Below are 14,103 nucleotides of genomic sequence, written 5' to 3' on the forward strand. Positions count from 1 at the left end.
GACCCCATGGACTGTAGCCCACCAGGCTCGTCAGTCCATGAAATTTTCCAGGCAAGAGTACTGGAGTGGGTTGCCATTTCCTTCTCCAGGGGATCTTCCCAACCCAGGGATTGAACCTGGGTCTCCCACACTGCAGGCAGACACTTTACCGTCTGACTCTATAGTTGGGTCAAATTTTCTTTGTGAAATGGGAAAACAAGTACAACAATGGAATTTGAGATAGTAACGTAATTAATCGGACTTCCCGGGTGGCGCTAGTGGTGAAGAACCCGCCTGCCAATAAGAGACACAGGTTCAATCCCTGGATCGGGAAGGTCGGCAGCAATCCAAGTCTGTTGTTCAGAGCAGCAGAATCAACATCACCTAGGAACTTTTCAAAAGTGCGAATTCTCCAGCCCCACCCCAGAACTCTTAGGAAACTCTGGGTGGGACCCAGAAATCTATGTTTCCACAAACCCTCCAGGTGATTCTGAAGCATGCTGAAATTTGGCACCCATTGTTATAAATAACACTAGAGTGAGCGTCCTTTACAGACAGCTTGAATACACAACTTTGCTTGCTTTTGTAGGATAAATTCTTAGAAGGGAAATTGCTAAGTTCAATAGTTACACCTCGTAGTAGTTTTTAAATCATGCCTGCAAATTCTTTGATGTTCTTCTCATTCTCAGGTGGGATCTAGGGCCCCTCTTGTTGGATCTGGGTGAGCTTATCACTGCTTCAGCTAACAGAGTAGGGTACAGAGCAGTGCAAGTGATGCTGAGTAACCTCTGAGGCTGAGTCATAAAGGACCCACTTTTCCATTGAATTGCACATGGTTTTGTTTATCAGTTTGTGTATATTTATCGATTAGGTTTACATATGGGTGTCAGATATTTTTCCTGTTCTATTATTTGTCTTCTAAATATATATATTTAAAAGACGTGTGAGTGAAAGTGAAAGCCACTCATTCATGTCCAATTTTTTGTGACCCCATAGACAATACAGTCCATGGAATTCTCCAGGCCAGAATACTAGAGTGGTAGCCCTTCCCTTCTTCAGGGGATCTTCCCAACCCAGGGATCAAACCCAGGTCTCCCACATTGCAGGTGGATTCTTTACCAGCTGAGCCACAAGGGAAGCCCAAGAATACTCCAGCGGATCTTCCTGACCCAGGAATCAAACCAGGGTTTCCTGCATTATAAGTGGATTCCTTACCAACTGAGCAATTAGGGAAGCCCTGTTTATGTGGTACATCTCTGTTGATTTGTTTATAGCTCTGAAAAGTTTTTTCAAGTTTTTACACTAGACTGATCAGTGTTTGCCTTTGTGGATTTGGGGTTTCTTACATATTTAGGAAAGTAATATTTTTGTGTCAGATTTTAAAACTCTTCACTAGAAGCACTTAGAGCTCATTTGGGCTTACAGATGAAAAGAACATCCGAGAACAGTTCTGGAAAGCCTCCCTCCCACATCAGAGTCCAGACTAGCTCAGTAAGCCCCTTACACACCCATGCTTTCCTGCCCTTCTTTCCCGCCAACATCCATCCTGATGTTTCCTGCCTCATGGCCTCATGACAAGTGCAGTGAGGTCTGTATTTCCTGCAGGAGAAAGAGGGGCACAGGAGACTTGGGTTTCTCTGAATCAGGAATCCGAAGCTCCCCCAAATCCCTAAGCTGACATCTTGCTGATCACAAGTGTGTCCCTTGTCCCCTCCACCTATGAGGGAATATGTGGAGGTCATATTTGATCTTGTCACGAGGGCTTTATGGATAAAACTGGACATTGGTTTTTTTTTTTATATATTTTCTCTACCCCAGTTTTATTTTTTTTTTATTTTATTGGAGGCAAATTACCTTACATTAATATATTGGTTGGTTTTGCCATACATTGACATGAATCCGCCCCGGGTATACATGTGTTCTCTTTCTTGAACCCCCCTCCCACCTCCCTCTTCCCCATATCCTCCCTCCATGTCATCCCCGTGCACCAGCCCCAAACATCCTGTATCATGCGTTGAACCTGGACTGGTCACTTATGATAATATACATGCTACAATGCCGTTCTCCCCAATCATCCCACCTTCACCCTCTCCCACAGAGTCCCAAAGACTGTTCTATATGCCTGTGTCTCTTTTGCAGTCTCGTATACAGGGTTCAGGTTTCCATCTTTCTAAATTCCATATATATGCGTTAGTATACTGTATTGATGTTTTTCTTTCTGGCTTACTTCACTCTGTATAATTGGCTCCAATTTCATCCACCTCATTAAAACTGATTCAAATGCATTCTTTTTGATGGCTGAAAAATACTCCATTGTGTATATGTACCAAAGCTTTCTTATCCATTCATCTGCAGATGGACATCTAGGTTGCTTCCATGTCCTGGCTATTATAAACGGTGCTGCAATGAACATTGGAGTACATGTGTCTCTTTCAATTCTGGTTTCCTCGGTGTGTATGCCCAGGAGTGCGATTGCGGGATCATATGGCAGTTCTATTTCCAGTTTTTTGAGGAATCTCCACACTGTTTGCAAACTAGTACAGCCACTATGGGCATTGGTTTAGAATAGTAGCAGCAGCAGCCATTCTGGGGTCTGCATGCTTTCATGGTCTATGCTTGAAACTGTGCCACACCTCTAATACGTGTTTTGTTATGTGTGACAAAGCGTGAGCTGAGAGGTTTCAGGTTAGTTTTTTTTTTTTCCCCAAAAAATATGTTCTTACCTTACTAATTTAAAGTACCACTTTTATTATGTGCCAGATAGTATATTAACTGGGTCTATTTCCAAATCCTCTATTCCATTTTCTCAATACCACTGCTGATTCTAGCTTTGTGCTGTGTGAGTTATGAAACGCTCATTATACTTTTTTTTAAATCTAGTGTCTCATTGCACTTATCTAATTTTTCTTTGTTGCCCTTAGATATTCTTATGTTTTGATAAACAGCAGAATCATTTTGTCAAATTCTAAGCACATTCCATTTAAATTTTGGCTGAAATCATGCCAACAACTTTTTTTTTTTCCAATTTTATTTATTTATTTTTTTCAAGTTGAACAGACTAAATTTCTTTAAACAAACTTACTTATACTCCAGAGTCCTTTAAAAACTTAATAGCATTTATACATTGAAGGTATTTGATTTTCTTGTAACTAGCACTTCAAATGCAACAAGCATTTGAAGCAACAAGCATTTGACCCAACAAGTAAAACTTTCTACAGTTCATAACTTTTATAAATGAAATAAATTAAATGTACAGTGAATAAGTTCTCTGAAATATTTCAATATTTCTGCAGGTTTAGTAACATCGTAAAATACATTTCAACTAAAATTCACAAATCTAAAAACCTGTTAGGCATTTTTAGGCGTTTTAAGATGGAAATGAAGACCAATGTTACATCGTAATATGCCAATTACAAATAGTACTTCAAATAGCAAATACTACAGTTTGTCCCAAACTTTAAAAACTATTCATGAACTCAACACTGAACTATTGATGGCTATGAGAATTGTTTCCTAGCCTTTTTGAAAATTTCAACCCATTTACGTTTAAGGTAATTATTGATAAGTACGATCCCATAGCCATTTTCTTTATTGCTTTGGGTTCAAGTTTATACACTCTTTCTGTGTTTCCTGTCTATAGAAGAAAATACCCTACAGCCCAGATTACTATACCCAGCAAGGATCTCATTCAAATATGAAGGAGAAATCAAAAGCTTTACAGACAAGCAAAAGCTGAGGGAATTCAGCATCACCAAACCAGCTCTCCAACAAATGCCAACAACTTTTTAAATATATTTTAGAGAGAATTTAATTTTCATGATAAAAAGTCATTTATTGCTTTTGAATAAGGCCTATTTCCTTCATAAAGCTTCCTAATGGTGTATTGTTTCCATATAGGAGAGCTGTTGATTTTTAATTTGGTAGTCATCTACCTTACTGCCTCTCTGATCGTTTCTGTTAGTTGGCTGATATATAGCCTGGAGATTATGATATTTTGTCCTGCCTAATATTTTATTTATCCATTCTCCTCCCACATTGTATTGTCAGATCTACAGAAGAAAGTGTTTCTGATGCTCCACTGTTACATTTTGTGTTGGCTTTTGACTCAGGGTGTGTCTTCTTAGGGAAGTATCTACCTATTGAATTCTTTTGCAACATCTTTTGAGATAATGATATGGTTCTCCTTGAACTTAGTAAGATTCATGTAGTTCAGAGACAGTACGGAAGTTTTGCATTTTCATATTGTTAAGTCCATCAGGACTTTCCTTTGTGTGTTCCCTGTGATTCTGTGCTTCAGCAGGCCTTACTAGAATTGAGACCATTTTTATGTTTGCCTCTGTTGTTGTCTGAGCCTTTTCATCATCACCTTTTTCAGGATGCACCTTGGTACTAGCTAGAATTTATTTTGGAGTTAGATACAGATCATTTTTCCTTGTTGTCACAGGATTACTAATTGGATAATTGATCTCTTACCTATGAGAATGAGTAGCAGGGTTTTTTCGTTTTTTAAATGCTGTGGAGGAATAAGATCTCTGCCTTGAGTGTTTCGCATCCTTCTTGGCCTTGTCACTTAGTTTGCTACCTCCTGAGAAAGGTTAGTGGTCAGTGCCTTAACCTGAGGGAGAAACAGTGTAGTGAAGAAACAGGTCACCTTTCATCTGGAAATCCACAGCTTCCTTCTCTTCATGCCTATGTACTACCCTCAAATCCTTGGAATATTTTTAAAGAATAATGGATTTCTCTGTGTCAGTGTCATATTAAGTATATTGTGATATTCAGCAGCATGCTAAAGACTCAGAATTTCTGATGAGGCGATTATTTCCTTTGCGTATGTTCCTTGCTGGGCAACACGGGAGGCTGGATGTACAGCAAGGGCTGGTGAGCACACCTGCAGGTCAGGCTAAATGATGTGACGTTGCCACCCCATTACCTGTGTTCACCACCGGAAGCCGCTTCCTGTTCAGAATGCAGGGGCAGTGAGAAGCAGTTGCCATGTGAAAACATGCGTGACCTCTGACTCCCTCAGGGAGGTGCCCATTAATGATGACCAGATGCGTGTTCTTGGATGGGCTGAAGCAAACCAGTGAACCAGTGTCAGACCTTCACATTTGTGTATGTGCATCTTTCCCCACCTGATTCTCGTCTTACACCTGGAGTGGAGTACACTCATTCTCTTCTGCTAACTTTAGTGAACGTGGAAACTCTTTTTTCTTGTCTTCCTTCCTGGCTATCTGATGGTATGGGGAAAAGAACACTTGGGGTATGTAGCTGCCCCTGATTCTTTCACAAGATTTTGGATATCTGTTCAGTTATTCACTCTCTATGGGTGTGTGTGTGTGTAGTTTTTACTTTCTCCATATAGTTTTGTATTTTTAAATTATATATATACTTCTCTGGTGTATATATGTGTGTGTGTGTGTATATATATACACATTTTATTGTTATATATACTACCCTGGTGGCTCAGTGGTAAAGAACCTACTGCAGTACAGGAGACGTGGGTTCAATCCCTGGGTCAGGAAGATCCCCTGGAGCCTGGAGAAGGAACTGGCAACCCACTCCAGTATTCTTGCCTAGGAAATCCCATGGACAGAGGAACCTGGTGGGCTGTCATCCATGGGGTCAGAGAGAGTCAGACATGACTTAGTGAGTAAACAAAGACAAATATATGTTATGTATACATGTGTATATAGAGATAAGAGATTCATTTTTTATAAGAAGCAAATGTTTATTATAAAGAATTAAAAAAATACAGAACCATATGAAGAAAATAAAAACTATACTTAGTTATATTATCTAGAGATAATGACTGAAAACATATTGGTTTATTTTTTTCCAATTTTCTATGTGTATAGACACACATACAAAGCATTTATTCAGAACTAATTCTTTTTTTCACATCTCTGTTTTCTTTGCCTCCCTCTTTGCCATTTTGTTTCAAAATCTCCCACAGGGAAAAAAATATCAAATGATTCTAAGAATTTGGGGTATGGGGTGAACTATTTAACTCAAATGCACTTTATTTTCAATAACTGTTTGAACCCTTTATCCAGTTATCAGTTCAGTCTAGTTCAGTCACTCAGTCGTGTCCGACTCTTTGCGACCCCGTGAATCACAGCACTCCAGGCCTCCCTGTCCATCACCAACTCCCGGAGTTCACCCAAACTCATGTCCATAGAGTCGGTGATGCCATCCAGCCATCTCATTCTCTGTCGTCCCCTTTTCCTCCCACCCCCAACCTTTCCTAGCATCAGAGTCTTTTCCAGTGAGTCAACTCGTCGCATGAGGTGGCCAAAGTATTGGAGTTTCAGCTTTAGCATCAGTCCTTCCAATGAACACCCAGGATTGATCTCCTTTAGAATGGACTGGTTGGATCTCCGTGCAGTCCAAGGGACTCTCAAGAGTCTTCTCCAACACCACAGTTCAAAAGCATCAATTCTTCGGCGATCAGCTTTCTTCACAGTCCAACTCTCACATCCATACATGACCACTGGAAAAACCATAGCCTTGACTAGACGGACCTTTGTTGGCAGAGTGATGTCTCTGCTTTTTAATATAGTATCTAGGTTGGTCATAACTTTCCTTCCAAGGAGTAAGTGTCTTTTAATTTCATGGCTGCAATCAGCATCTGATTTTGGAGCCCAAAAAAATAAAGTCTGACACTGTTTCCACTGTTTTTCCATCTATGTCCCATGAAGTGATGGGGCCAGATGCCATGATCTTTGTTTTCTGAATGTTGAGTTTCAAGCCAACCTTTTCACTCTCCTCTTTCACTTTCATCAAGAGGCTTTTGAGTTCCTCTTCACTTTCTGCCATAAGGGTGGTGTCATCTTCGTATCTGAGGTTATTGATATTTCTCCCAGCAATCTTGATTCCAGCTTGTGCTTCTTCCAGCCCAGCGTTCCTCGTGATGTACTCTGCATATAAGTTAAATAAGCAAGGTGACAATATACAACCTTGACGTACTCCTTTTCCTATTTGGAACCAGTCTGTTGTTCCATGTACAGTTCTGACTGTTGCATCCTGACCTGCATACAGGTTTCTCAAGAGGCAGGTCAGGTGGTCTGGGATTCCCATCTCTTTCAGAATTTTCCACAGTTTATTGTGATCCACACAGTTAAAGGCTTTGGCATAGTCAATGAAGCAGAAATAGATGTTTTTCTGGAACTCTCTTGCTTTCTCCATGATCCAGCGGATGTTGGCAATTTGATCTCTGGTGCCTCTGCCTTTTCTAAAACCTGCTTGAACATCTGGGAGTTCATGGTTCACATATGTTAAATGCCTAAAAGTGGGGATTGCCATCATCAATGGCAGTTGTTCTTGCAACTTCCTGTGTACAGAATGTCAGCAAAAGTGTGACCACTCTGCTAACAGAACAGCACAGATCACAAGGAAGAAACCTTATGGGTCCTTCAAATATGGATCCATTTAGTAGATGTTCAGGCATCTGCATCTGATATTCTGTTTTTAATAACCACCATTATCTGAGGTTATGGGGCTGCAGACTGGCTTGAAGGTAGTATGTGCAGTGCCAGCTCTATAGACAAGGGATTCTTCTCCTCATATATACAGGATTAAGTGGGAAGGAAATATAGTGGGGAATATAATTCCTCCTGTCTTTACTCCTCAAGAATGCATTTGCTCTTTGCTCTATTGGGCTTCCACATATAACTTCTTTATGAATTGAAGAGGTTTTCAGTTAAGAAAAAAATAAAATAATTAAAACTCACCAGTGAAAATTTTCTTACCCCTTGTAAAAATCTGTACTGACCAGTATTCACAAGTGAAACGTCATGTAAATGATTTCATTGTGTGTTACCTAGAAAGAAAATAAGTGTAAATACCCATAGAATGTGTGCATGCTGTCGATGCTGTTGAACCTCATAAAAATAATTGAAGTTAGAATGTTATTAGGTGAGGGGATGATACGGAAAAATAAGATGATAGTGATATTAAAACAGTCAAACTGAGGAATCATTTCTAGGCTAAACTTCCATTCCTATGAGGATTCTCTCAATAAGATTGAGATCTCATCATTCTTGAAAAATACTAAGACTTTGAGGATAAATGCAAACACAAGTTATGGCTGGAAGCTTCTGAAGTGAATATGTGGGAGGATTACCTCTATATGAGAATAAACATATCAACTGGAAAAAAATACAGTGATGGTAGCAATTCAAATTTCTGTCACAAGAAGAAATGGACTGAGGCCTTTAGTGATATACAAAAGAATATGTACTTGCATGGGATCTAATCTAAAAGAAATTGAAATGCATTACAGAGCACAATGAAAAGGGGGTTATTGCAAATGAGTCATAACACCTGTGTAGAGGGGAAAAAAGGGAATAGAAAATTCTATGGTATGGATACCAAAAGCAAGTTCCTGACATCCAAATGTTAGAGCTGTAGAAAATATTTGCATGGTGATTTCAGGGTTTGCTTTCTACTTGTGAGAATTTGCTTTTAGAAAAGAGCACAGCTGTCTGAGGCATTTTTAACTTTCTTAGCTGACTTTTCTATCTAGTCCATTGCTGGGAACTAACTTAAACCAATTTGGTCTTTGCAATTGTGAGGAATTATCTGGGGATATGTTTCAGGGACCTTCAGTACTTGGAAGTAGATGACACCAGTTCAGGGGATGGGGACTGATCCCCCAAAAGCTCCCAATTTAAGGTGTGCTGCAAAGAAAGAAGCCTCAGACTAAACTCCGGTATATATAGGGTTTGCAACACATAACTTAAAACAAGTTTTGAAGTCTTAAAATCTGCCCTATAAGCTTGTAATCCCGACTCTGTCCTTTTAGGAACCTGACTAGTCCTCTGGGAACTTTCCTTTGAGGCAGGAATAGAAATATTTCATGGTAGGAATAAGCTAAGATTCTCATTGGTATTGCATAAAAGTACAAAAACTTTCTCTTTTCTATAAGCTGTTTACCACAGGACTGGTCAAACCCAAAGTCTAAGGTGTCAAGGGGAAAATTACTGGGATACTTCAAGATGTATTTTCCTATTTTGTTTGTTGAACAATGGAGGTGCAAGTACAGCTATTTCTATATTTTTAAGATAACATGAACAATGTTATTTCATCATTGAACAATGATATTCAGTATTCATGATGCTAACCGACCAACCACTTATGGTGATAAGAGAAGTTAGCTAAGAGCTCAGGTAGCCAACTTAATAATGCAGGCTTCCGCTGGAGTATGTGAAGTGCTTGTTCAGCACCCCTAGCCTGTGTAGTCTCTACTGATGTACTGCAGAGGATAACCAGATAGTGGCACCTAAGGTATAAGATGAGTATTCGCATGCATCTTATAGTAGACTGGAGTACTTCATAGGCACATTTTACAGAACCAGATGGCTTCACTGGGGACTTCTACCAAGTATTTCAAGAAGAATTAATATCAATCCTTCTCATTCTCTTCCAAAAGTAGAAGGAGTGGAAACCCTCATTTTATAAGGCCAGTGTTACCTGATACTATAGCCAGATAAGGACACCACAAGAAAAGAAAATTACAGGACAATATCCTTGATACATAGGTGCAAAAATCTTCAACAAAATGTTAGCAAGCTGAATTCAGTGGTACATTAGAAGTATATCCTACACCATAATCAAGTGAGATTTATTGCAGAATGCAAGCATGGTTGAACATCCACAAGTCAATCATTATGATACACCACATTAACAAAATGAAGGCTAAACATCATATGATCATCTCAGTAGATGGAGAAAAAGCATTTGACCAAAAATACTCTCATCCTCATAGCAGCATTTATCGATGGTAGCCAATGGATGGAAACAACCGAATCATCCGTAAAGGGATGAACAAATCAAGAAAATGCAAGATAGAAACACACAAATATCTACACAGTCACATTTGGATACGCAAATGCAATGGAAATTATTCTGCCTTAAAAAAGAAGAAAATTCTGTTATTTGTGATAGCATGGTTGAACTTTGGGGGCATTATTTAAGTCAAATAAGCCAGACAGGGAAAGACAAATACTACACTGTAACAATAATGTGTGCAATAAAAAAAAATAGAACTTAGAGAAAAAGTAGAAAAGTGGTTGGTAAGGGGTGAGAGAAATAGGGAGACAGATTGGTAGAAGGCTATAAACTTTCAATTACAAGATAAAGAAGGTCTGAGGACCTAGTGATTAACATGGTGACTCTAGTTGATAATTGGAGAAGGAAATGGCAACCCACGCCAGTATTCTTGCCTGGAAAATTCCATGGACAGAGGAGCCTGGTGGGCTACAGTCCATGGAGTCACAAAGAGTCAGACACGATTGAGCAACTAACACACACACATAGTTGATGATACTGTCTTGTATAATTGAAATTTGCTAAGTAGAGCTTACATATTCTCACTAAAAAAAGTAAACATATGGGGTGAAGGATATGTAACTGACTCAATGGGGGGAATCCTTTCACAATGTCTGTTTATAAATTGTCACATTATACATATTAAACATCTTACAGATTTATTTGTCAATTATGTCAACAGAACTGAAAGGGTAAGTTATCGGTATTACACCCTTTTTTCTAATCATTTGTCTTATTTCTTATCATTCCTTTACTATGTTAATCTTTCATGAAATGAGGGAAATAGGATCATTACAGGATGATCCCCCCCACCCACAACAGCCTTCCTTGATGCAACAACTCAAGTTTACTCCAGAATATCTAAAGTTGTGGAGACTATTTTTAAAAAGAACCAAGCAACCAACAGGTTGCAGACATTCACTTGGGCTCTCGAAAAAACCTGACATAAGACCACTGCCACGGAAGGCTGGATGGGAAGAGAATCTGTGCTAGATTTCTAGCAAAGGTAGAAATTACTGATCTGAGAATCTGGGCAGTCCTTGCACTCCTCCAGGCTGGTAGGACAGAATCCTTTCCCTTCTGAGGAAGTACTTGTGAACAAGCATATTTCTCTGATTTTGTTCCCAGGGTCTATTTTATGGGATAAGATTTAGGTTATTAAGGATTATCTGATTTATTTAAAATTCTCTGAATTTTCTATTTCACTCTGTATATAGATAGAAATTTAGATTCTGTGAGTGTTTCACCAACTGCAAATGCATTAGAAGTGTAAATGCTTCGTTTAGGTATTCCCACAGAAAATTTCAGATGATTAGGTTATAGCTGTGGGTGTCAGTCACCTGGATAGCTTGTTGCAAACATAGTTTGCCGAGCCCCACCCAGAGGCCTGAGTCCTCTGATTCCCAAGTCTAGATTAGATCCAAGAATTTGCATTTCTCACCAACTCCTAACTGTGAAAACCACCAGTCTCCTGTCGCCTGCCTTCCAAGTGAAATTTAGATGGTACTGTAAGCCTCTTTATTTAAGCCACAATAAATAACATAGGGGGGAAAAGTGTCTTCAACTGTAAAATTGTAGGAAAGGAAACAGTTCTTTTAAAAAAAAAAAAATAGAATTTTATATTATCTTCCAATAAATAAGGCATATCTAGTGATATTTACTCAAAGCATTTTTTCCTGAGGCTAACCAGACATGACTCACATGCTTTGTTTTCTAACACACTTTTAAGACCTGATAGTATGCCAGTAATAAATGTAGAAATACAGCAAGTGTAGAAGTGATGGAAATATTTAGTAACTCAAATGAGCTTCCCCTTCCCCTGCCTTTGTTAAAATTACATATAAATGAAGTTTCTAAAATTGTCATGAATGAGAGGTAAGTTGGGTGTGAAAAACCAACTTGCAGGACAAAAAAGAAAAATATTCATGTTTGGGGAGGCAAGGCTGAGAGGAGAAATCTAAAATCTGAATTTTAAGTGAAAATTCTGCATTGTAACTGAGGCTCGTTACTGAGGACGTGCAATCTTAGAGCAGTTATTAGATTTGTAATTAGACTCTTGAATATAAAAAAATAAATGATCAGCCAGCTTATGCATTGTTGGAAATCACTTAAGATCTTAGGATTCATCTCGAGTTGTTGAAGAGCCATAGTATATAAAATTAACAGAGTAAAAGCACCTGTTAAATGGGAATATAAGGTTTCATATATTATTATGGTTTTTATGACATGAATTCTAAAATGCAATGCGGGAAAAATCATATTTCATGAAAAATGGTTTTGTCAGATGCCTGATCTCAAAGTGTGAAGATTTCATTAAGAGAACTGCAGAGTTTTGTGTATGTCATCAAGCACAAGCCGTGTCTAGAAAAAAGAAACCAAGACTCGTCCTCAGACGTTATCCCATTTGGCACCAGTGCCCTCAAGTCTGCAGTGAGCTGGGAGAGAAGGCAGAGCACAAAACGGGTGCTTCATAAGCACCTCCTTTGTGCTGGTACATACACAGAGCGCCAATCTGATGATCCCAGGGAGGATTTTCAGACCCGCCCGACTCCCGACAGCCTGCTTGCCTCACTGAGCTTCGGTGACACGTGTCTCAGCCGAAACTCAGGTACTCATGATAGTAGCAGCCCTGAGTCACTAAAGAGAGGATGGAAACGTCCTGATTTAAATGAACTCTTACGTTACTGAATACTTAAATAGAACTTTGCAGACTTACAAATTTCTCATTGGGATCATGTGTAAACCGACCTTTTTACTCTTTTAAAAAATGTTAAGTATGAACTCAAGTGAATGTATTTTATTTTAAATGGGAACAAAGTATTCAATGTGATAAAATATTGTTTTTTTAAAAGTATGTTATACACAGTTTTATGGAGCCTGCTGGATTACATAATAGGAGCCAGAAGTCTTGGTATTATCACAGAGATTTTTAATTTTTTATTTTTTACTGTCATAGTGTGACTTGTGTAATAGAAAAGAATGAATTTCTCACTATACGTGATCATCAAAAATGCTCAGAAGGAGAGGGACTGGTTTTAAGGAAAGCACACAGCAGTGTTTCTGTATGTCCGACGGGGTCCTCTGTACTTTGATTAGCAGGGAGGTTAATGTTGCTTTCCACTCTGTGGTGCTTTAGGCTGCTTTAATGTCACGGTTGGCTGCGCTCCTTTCTTTCATTGTCCAGGGTCTCTGTAATTCTTTGCTCACTCATCACCCTCCTGGTTCTGCCCTGCCCCCGTGTCTCCACAGATCATTTTGTGTTTCTCTCCGGTTGGTCACACGCTGAGAAGTAGAGCTCGGAAGTTCCCAGCCCTGGTTAACTGCACGGCTGTTGACTGGTTCCATGCTTGGCCCCAGGAGGCTCTGGTCACAGTCAGCAGGAGGATCATTGAGGAAACCAAGGGGCCTGAGGTATGCTGTGTCAGCCTCCACTCTCTCTCTAAACACTCGTGCACTCGCACACTCTGACCCGAATCCTCAGTAAATAATTTCCAAAATGCACCTTCTAGCAGAAAGTTGTCTTTGTTTGTTTAAGATGATAATATCATCCTTGTGAGTTTACATTCTATGGAATATAGTGACTGATCTTTTAGTGTTCAGCTGAGATGTATACACAACACAGCACGTGATCAAGTTCTTACTCATCCACGGACTCAACAGAAGGCCAGGATCATCACTTACTTGAATCATAACGGGGCTTACTGGATATAAAACCTTTAAATCCGCAACTAGAAACCTAAACAAAAAAGTAGCCACCCATAGCTATGCAATGCTTGATCTTAACAAAGTGAGGCGATTTTGTGATTTTTCTCATTTATGGTATTGCTAGGTGAAAAATCAGCCCCCGTGGATTTAGTAATCATTAAGTCATATAATGTATCTGCTTCTTTGTTTTATGGGTTTATGTTTTATAGATCATGTATATCATTTGCTCATGATGAAATTTCTACCTCCTATAGCATTTTTAAATGGTTGCATGAAACAAAACAAACAAAACTTCATTCAGATTCAAAGAGAAAAAGAAATGTGAATATGAGGGAATCATTAGACTTCCTAGAAATTAAGTTGTGTGTGAAGCGAGCATCTTTCTGATTAGGTAGTTTGGAAGGATGGTGATTGTGAACATTTCCTAGGGAGTTTTGTCTTCTAATTCCATGGAGGTTTGAGGAGAAAGGTTGCCTAGAATAAGTCAGACAGGAAAAGGGATTCTCAGAGCCACAAACAAGATTGGGGATATGTAAGGATTGAAGCTTGTTACCAGTTGAAACAGGGAACAGGGCAGCCCACTCCCAAAGG

General features: G+C 39.2%; 1 protein-coding gene across 1 annotated transcript in view; it reads left to right on the forward strand.

Moving 5' to 3' along the window:
• Positions 1-14,103, forward strand: part of DNAH11 (dynein axonemal heavy chain 11) — a 390,076-nt gene that overhangs the window by 216,696 nt on the left and 159,277 nt on the right. The window contains exon 55 of the mRNA XM_088833659.1: positions 13,057-13,218. Coding sequence (XP_088689785.1) covers positions 13,057-13,218 — 162 coding nt within the window. The remainder of the gene's footprint in view (positions 1-13,056; positions 13,219-14,103) is intronic.

This window comes from Moschus berezovskii, chromosome 3, assembly GCF_049115385.1.
Source record: "Moschus berezovskii isolate FMDL1 chromosome 3, NW_MosBer_1.0, whole genome shotgun sequence".
Lineage (NCBI taxonomy): Eukaryota > Metazoa > Chordata > Mammalia > Artiodactyla > Moschidae > Moschus > Moschus berezovskii.